General features: G+C 39.2%; 2 protein-coding genes across 2 annotated transcripts in view; both read right to left on the reverse strand.

Moving 5' to 3' along the window:
- Positions 1-1,005, reverse strand: part of p3h2 (prolyl 3-hydroxylase 2) — a 44,814-nt gene extending 43,809 nt beyond the window's left edge. The window contains exon 1 of the mRNA XM_084692732.1: positions 320-1,005. Coding sequence (XP_084548858.1) covers positions 320-736 — 417 coding nt within the window. The 5' untranslated portion in view covers positions 737-1,005. The remainder of the gene's footprint in view (positions 1-319) is intronic.
- A 1,411-nt stretch (positions 1,006-2,416) lies between these two features.
- On the reverse strand, positions 2,417-3,939 carry LOC146220949 (claudin-19). Its single transcript, XM_084693077.1, has 4 exons — positions 3,717-3,939; positions 3,224-3,388; positions 3,036-3,105; positions 2,417-2,889 (listed from the first exon to the last, which is right to left on the reverse strand). The coding sequence occupies exons 1-4, from the start codon at positions 3,937-3,939 to the stop codon at positions 2,727-2,729; spliced, it is 621 nt and encodes a 206-aa protein (XP_084549203.1). The 3' UTR covers positions 2,417-2,726.
- Between the last annotated feature and the right edge of the window lie 3,340 nt (positions 3,940-7,279).

Here is a 7,279-nt window from a genome sequence, read left to right on the forward strand (position 1 = left end):
ACGGTATCTTATAATATTGCTTGAATAAATGTTGCCCATTAATATTATGAATTTGCTATAACATTCGTAATGGCTCCTTGCAATAAAATAACGTTTCTTTGTTCCGGGGCAACCAAGCAACATCAACATCCTGTTAAAGTTAATCCCATCACTCAACAGCTGGGTAGGCTATATGTGGCATCACGTTGCTCAGCAGCAGCAACAGCTGTTCAAAGAGCCCACATCCTCAGCCAGATAAAAAGCGTACCGTTGCCTACGCAGCAAATAACTTTCCCATGCAGTTTATTGCAATTGTTAGTTCGTTGAAATGTTTTACTACCTTTTGATAAGCCAGCTGGAGATAATTGTAGGGGATACGTCTGTGAAAATCCTGAATGACATCCTCGCTGACTCTATGCATTGACTGCGTCCCTATTTTGTCTTCAATGCATTCGTTCAGACAAGAAGACCTTCGAAGAATTACGTCGAAGAAGCGCAAGTCCCATGAAGAAGTATCAAATGGGTGCTGTTCCTGACACATCAGCCAACATCGGACTTTAGTTTGTCGGACCTCTGCGTAGCTGCTGAGCGCTCCCTCCATGTATCGCGCCACATTTGTATAGTCACCCCTGTAAAATGCGTCGACTCCATTGTTGTATAATAGGTCGTAAGGCTCCAAAGAAGCAAATGACGAGGACAACAAGACGGCTCGAAGGACAATTGACAATAAACCTCCTCTGGCAAAGTTGTCATCCATCTTCCTTGGTGTTGGAAGACTACGGGGCTCCAAACATCCGCTTGCAGTTCACAGTTCTTATGTGGAGAATGCCAAGACGGCCAACAGTAAATAAAATGCTGATTCTGTGATAGTTCCGTTTACCAAGTCGCGATCAAGTCTAATTGAGTCCCATTTAAAAACACCGTTGGTCACTTTGGAGAATAGGTCAGTAGCAGGGCGGAAATTTGACTTCTTTAGCCAGGGACTAGGGACACATTTTCTATAACGACCCCACTCTCACTCCGCTAACTCCTCCCCTTCTAGTTGAAAATGAATGACCACAACATCATAATTGAGCCTACAACCTCAGAATGTCAGATAATGGCAAATTATTTACTTTGTGTTAGCCTATACGGAAAAAACGAACAAACAATACCGTTTTGGTTAACAATGTAGTAACAATGTAACGTAACAAAGTATGGAGCTAAGTGGCCTCAGTTCAGTGGCCTGGAACATACTGCTTTTTTTTTTTTTTTTACCATTCTCTATTAACTTTAATGTCTAATTACATAAATCCAAGAAGGTACTACACCAAGTTATATGTATATGCAATAATTACACAAGTAATCGAACTTTTTCTACTTTCTTAGTACACACTTGTAATTAGGTTAACTTCAATAATGAATGTTATATAGCCTAGTCTTTGCAACAAGAAATGAAATGCTTAATGTCTACTTTACAAACCCCGTGCCACTCAACAATGCAACAATACAATGTCTCCCCCTTGAGGATGTAGGGGCTCACACTGATTCTAGCAGGCTGAGGGTCTTGGGCAGTTATTTAACTTCTGTCCTTGAGGAAATATAAACAGCAGAGGGCAGTCATTGAAGCCTACTGTATAATAGGCTAATGAAGGCAATGCTGCTTTGCATTACCACTGGGGCATTTTCACAATGGGTTAAAGCCCTTACTTCTGGTGGTGTAAATATTAATACTGAAGCATAACATGTCATTCACAATGTCATTCACAATGACCATTAGATGTATTACTTCCTTCACAAAATGTTACTTCCTATTATACACCAGGACTATGTTTGATACAAGACACATTGACAGACTACTCTAACACAACCTGATTTAGTGAGTCCACGTAGTTCATATCAACTTGCTCTTCTGAAGTAGACTCCCTTTTGGTTTTTCTGGTGCTTGTGTCCACATTTCAATCTTGTCACAGCAGAAGCTGAATATGTATTCAGGAGACTGTGATTCTGATAACCTCACTGATGCTACTATGCTACATATTGAGTTGTCAATTTAATGTCAACTGATGTAACATTTTGAATGTTTCTTGATGTACATGTAAATAAGAACCAATAATTATGACAGGTTAAAAAAAAGACTACAATTATTTAATTTAATTTAATCACACAGTTACAAGTTAGACATATGATACTTTGACCTTAAGATGTTAAACAACAAGAACTTTAGGACACCAAAAACAATATCTGTAACTTTTCTATAGCATTTCATAATTTAATAGCATAATCCACTGCTCCAAATTGTTATTGTGCATGATACATTCTCTACAGTGGAAAATACATTAAATCCCTGCTATGTTTAAAATGTCCAAGCAGTGGGAGCTTTCTGTTGAGATTTATGACAGAATAGCAATATAAAAGTAGTAGGGAAAATGAAAAATTAAACTGAAGTATCCTTATATTTAGCAAAGTATGACCTGTTAGCAAATGCTCAAACAATATTATTGTGACAATCTATGATTAAATCACATTGGATTGAATGAGGAGAGCACAATGACCTGTTCTTTACCATTATTGTTTTAATGCAATAAAGGTGGTGCAAAGAAACCGTTTTAGTATTGTCTGTTGTTTTCAAGCTTGAATAAAGAAAATTAGTCGAATGTCCCATTAGATCATTGTAGTCCAGTTTCAAATACACATTAAGAACATATGTTCATCCATGACTGGTAAGATGCTGGCAATATATAGAATCTTCTCAAGTCTGCACTAACCTAGACATAGTCTGTACCTGATTTGGACACAGGCTGGAGATTTGGGGGTCGAAAGGATGGCCTTTCACTATTTGCAGGGCACCTGACGCCAAGGAAAGCGCCACCCACCAGGGCAAGGACAGCCCCAGTCCAGCTCACAAACATGGCACTTGCAAACTCATACCTGTAGAGGCACATTCAGAGACAGTGCTCAAGGCTTGTGAAAAAAGGTATATCTGTCTTCTAAAATTATTCAATTTTTTAAAGAAGCTGACACTTGTTATTAATGGGTCATGTTGTGGCCAGTGTCTTATTTACTTATAAACCTACCTTTTACCCTGGTCGAAGGACTGGACAATGGTATTTGCATACCAAGAAGTAGTTGACAACGACAGAAGACCTTGAGACAGCAGTGAAGTGAACAATGTGAGCACACCAAAGCATTGTGAATGGACTGTTTCACTATTTATCAATTCATAACTAAGTCATGGTTAAAACGAATGTGTACAGTAGACTACCTGAACTCATAATGAAGATTCCTCCTGCCATGACAACACGATTCTTTGCCAGACGGTTTCCATCAAGGCACTTGGTGCATTTCAACCCAAATATGGTTAGTAACAGCCCACAGATGGACAGCAGAATATTGAGCAGCATACCTGCCCGAGCGACCTGCACCTCAACTGCACATAGGGGAGATGGCAGATCAATAAAATGGGGAGTTAGAGTATAAATGTCCATATATATGTACTAATTTCAGATGTATTTTTGCTATTGGGCTAAATGAAGCAAACCTCAAATGCTTCATAATGTAACAATAGCTTGACTTTACATCACAAAGACTTTCGTTTCAGTGATATATTGTATTATCTAAATCTAATGGTGTCAAAACATGGTGGAAATTATACTAAACAATGTATTGAGTAAAAGATAACCTCAACAGAAACCTCTGTTTTTATCTGACGCTTAGAGGAAGATAAGAAATAGTAGTGTCAGAAATGCTGGACTTACTTCTCATGTGGATGATTGAAGTGTAAGGCTCACAGCACCTGGTTCCGGTTCTGTCAACTGAGCATGATTCCCATAGTCCTGAATAATGATAACTCCTGGAATTATTTTCGCCTTCCTTAGGTGCATCTCTTTTCCACTCAACCATGAAAGTGGCAGCGATTGAGGCAGCGAGACCACCAAGTGCCAAAACATAGCCGATAATTTGAATTCCTGAGTTTGCCATAACATTAGCTGTGAAAAATCGAATATGTATGTAAAATACAAATGAACTGTAATTCTGTTTTGGCACTCTCTCTAACTCCTGCTTTTATAGCTCCTGGAAGATGAGTCGTTTTGATCTATCAGACGATTGCAAAACTAAAGTTTCAAGGAAACTACCCAGCATTTCTCTTCCTGTTGATCAAATCAGTGTACTTACCGAAAAAACAATATCCATTGTGGTCATTTTCAGAAACCCAAAATGGGTTTAAATTTGTTTTTGGTGACTGGAAGGATGATGTCTTAGCAGTCTAAAACTATAGGAATGTGGGGGAGGGAGGGCAATTACCTTGGGAAACACAAGGTTGGGAGCTTGGTATAAAAAAGGAAGATTTATATAGTTGATACATCTATATTCAATTCAACAACAAAGATGGGTGGACTGCATTCCTTTCTCTGTGAGGAATTTATGAAATACTGTCAGGAATAGTAGTCTAAGTGTAAAAGTGTTTCTGATTGTGTGTTTGGTTTGGTTGTGGCATTTGCAACTTATTATAATCATTACAGTGGCAAGCAGAAGGGCAGATAAGATGGACTGAAAAGTTGCGTTTATTAAACTAGAATTGATTGGCAACTATTTCCTATCATCTCTCATCTGTCACATTACTGGCCAGTGGGTAGTTCAGTAGGTTACGACCAGTGTCAAATGTAAAAATACGCGTTTTGTTTGTACAAATGTGTGTTTCATATTTTGACTCATTTTTTAGCTGACAAATAGCAGGAACAGTCAGATGGTCACTGACAGGAACAGATGACTAGGAGGTTATTTTGGCTAATTCTACTTACTGACCAACACAATACTCCCATATGTATGCGAACAGGTGTGGGGCACACACACAGACACACACACAGTAGTGCAGATTACCAATTGTTTAGGTCCCCATGTTCTGTTCGTTCTAACAGCTCTACCCTTACTTTGTGGAGCTTAAACGTTGAGAGACCTTCTCTTTATCATGAAGACATTCTCCACAAAGCCCAGTATTAGGCCAAGTAAGAACTACAGCCACAAAGTAAAGCAATATGACTCTGTGTCTGAAACTATGCTTTTTGGGGAGTGTGACTTTCATCTTTTACACTAAGGTTGTGATGTAGAAGGATGCAGTAAAAGGAATGAGGCTTGAGGCTTTATTCACTGCTGTTTCAATCAGAATCAGAAGGGATTTTATTCACAATGAATGTTTGCACAAACAAGGAATTTACTTTGGCAGGGAGGTGCATACATTAAACAGGAGTAGTAATAGGAATATTGAAACTTCAATATATGGACTAACTATACAAAATGAGCAAAGTCTAGCTAATACTAAGGGGGGTCTAGCTAATACTAAGGGGAATAAAATATAAAATAAGTAGTCATAATTTACAATCTAACCTAAAAAAACAGATACAATAGTGCAAATTGTAATGTGCAGGGTGTCATTGTGCAGCTTGTGATTGAAAGTCAGTGAGAGTCCTTGGCCTTGTTAAAGTGGCCAACAGTGGATGGGAAGAAACTGTTCTTGTGGCGTGAGGTTTTGGTCTTGATGGACCGCAGCCTTCTGCCGGAGGGGAGTAGCTGAAACAGGGAGCGTCCACGGTGGGAGAGGTCGGCCACAATCTTCCTCGCTCGCCTCAGGGACCTCGAGGTGTGCAGATCCTCGAGGAAAGGCAGACTGACTAGAAAACAGTAGTGCGGATGATACACTGTAGCCTGCTCTTGTCCTTGGCAGTGGTAGCAGCGTGCCAGATGGTGAATGAAGAAGTGAGGATGGACTCAATGATGGCTGTGTAGAAGTGCACCATCATTGTCTTTGGCAGGTTGAATTTCTTCAGCTGCCGTAGGAACTACATCCTCTGTTGTGCTTTTTTGGTGAGGGAGCTTATGTTCAGTTCCCACTTGAGGTCCTGGGAGAGTATATGTTGTATACAGTATATGTGGACAAGGAACATATACAAGGATTTCTGGGTTTCATTAATTTATTTTGACACTTTAAGGGATGGTACAGGGAGTGGCTGTGACACCCACACACACCTCGTGTCCACTAAACACATGCTCGATTGTCTCCTATTTGTCCATTTGTCAGTTCACAAGATGAAAATGATTATAAAAAAATAGAAATTGGTGGCATTTTCATACAAAATCCAATCGAAACAGCCATATTGCTCAAAATGTAAAGTGGATTTGAGTGGTTTTCAGTATTAATTTACTATAACTGAAGTGATATTGCCATCTTGTGGACTGTTAAGTAATTATCACGCTGTTTTGATATAAGATAAAACCTGACGTTAAGAGACCATTGTTTGTAATGTGGATCTTAGTACTTTCCTGGAAAATCAAAATCTTAAATTTTATCTTAATTATTCTCCACTTTATAAATGGCTGGTTGTGAAACGTAAAAAAAAAACAAAAGTATTAATGTACATTTGAATGTTTCCTATTTGTCAGATTTGTGGAAACATAAAAAAAGCGCTTATCCGGAGTCGGGTCGTAGGGGGAGCAGCTCCAGCAGATGAACTTAAAAGTCATCTCATTTTAAAAAGAAATAAAAAACAAGCTTTAAAAGATGTCAATGAATAGCACCTGGTGATTGCCTTGACGAGCATTAAGCAGAAACTCAGCAACCTCAAGACTGCAGCTGTCAAACCAGTCAGATGTCATTCCTGCATCAGGCAGAGTGCGCTGCGCCCAGGGCCAAACGGCCCATCTATTTTTACACGCAATGATGGGAATGTTTGCTTTTCATCACACACATCACTAATTTACTCCAGTCACTAATACAAATGTACTGAATGTTTTGCTCATGTTTAAAGTTATGGGCCAACACATACTACTAAACAGTATTGTGTAGACTTTTCTACAATGGCTTCACATATACTACATTGTGGTCCAAACCTCAAATTGTTCAAAATCAGGATAATATTGCTTCTCATTACAGGGAACTCATTATAAGGAACAGCAGTGTGTGGCCCTTCAACTCATAGATGTTCCGTCTGACATTAACGAAAATGAACCAGTACAATCGACAAAGATACTGGACAAAATAAACATAAAGAAAAGGCATCGTGAACGGCCAGGATCATGTAAACAGAGAATCTCACTTCATCAGGGGGTTTATTTAAGTGGCCATATTATTCTGCTTGTGACCACCTCTACCGGTTTTTCCTGAAGATGAGCCAAAGGCTTATTATTTGAGGGGTTCAAATGTACGAGGAGAGGATTCACTTGTGAGGTATCGTCACATTTGGCACCTGTCGGTTGCAGCACCTATAAGCATTCTTGGTAGGGCTATAGCCATCAGCCTAAATGTTTCAGCTGGTTTGTAAGAGAG

This window comes from Hypomesus nipponensis, chromosome 26 (assembly GCF_054491055.1).
Source record: "Hypomesus nipponensis isolate SF chromosome 26, ASM5449105v1, whole genome shotgun sequence".
NCBI classification, from domain to species: domain Eukaryota; kingdom Metazoa; phylum Chordata; class Actinopteri; order Osmeriformes; family Osmeridae; genus Hypomesus; species Hypomesus nipponensis.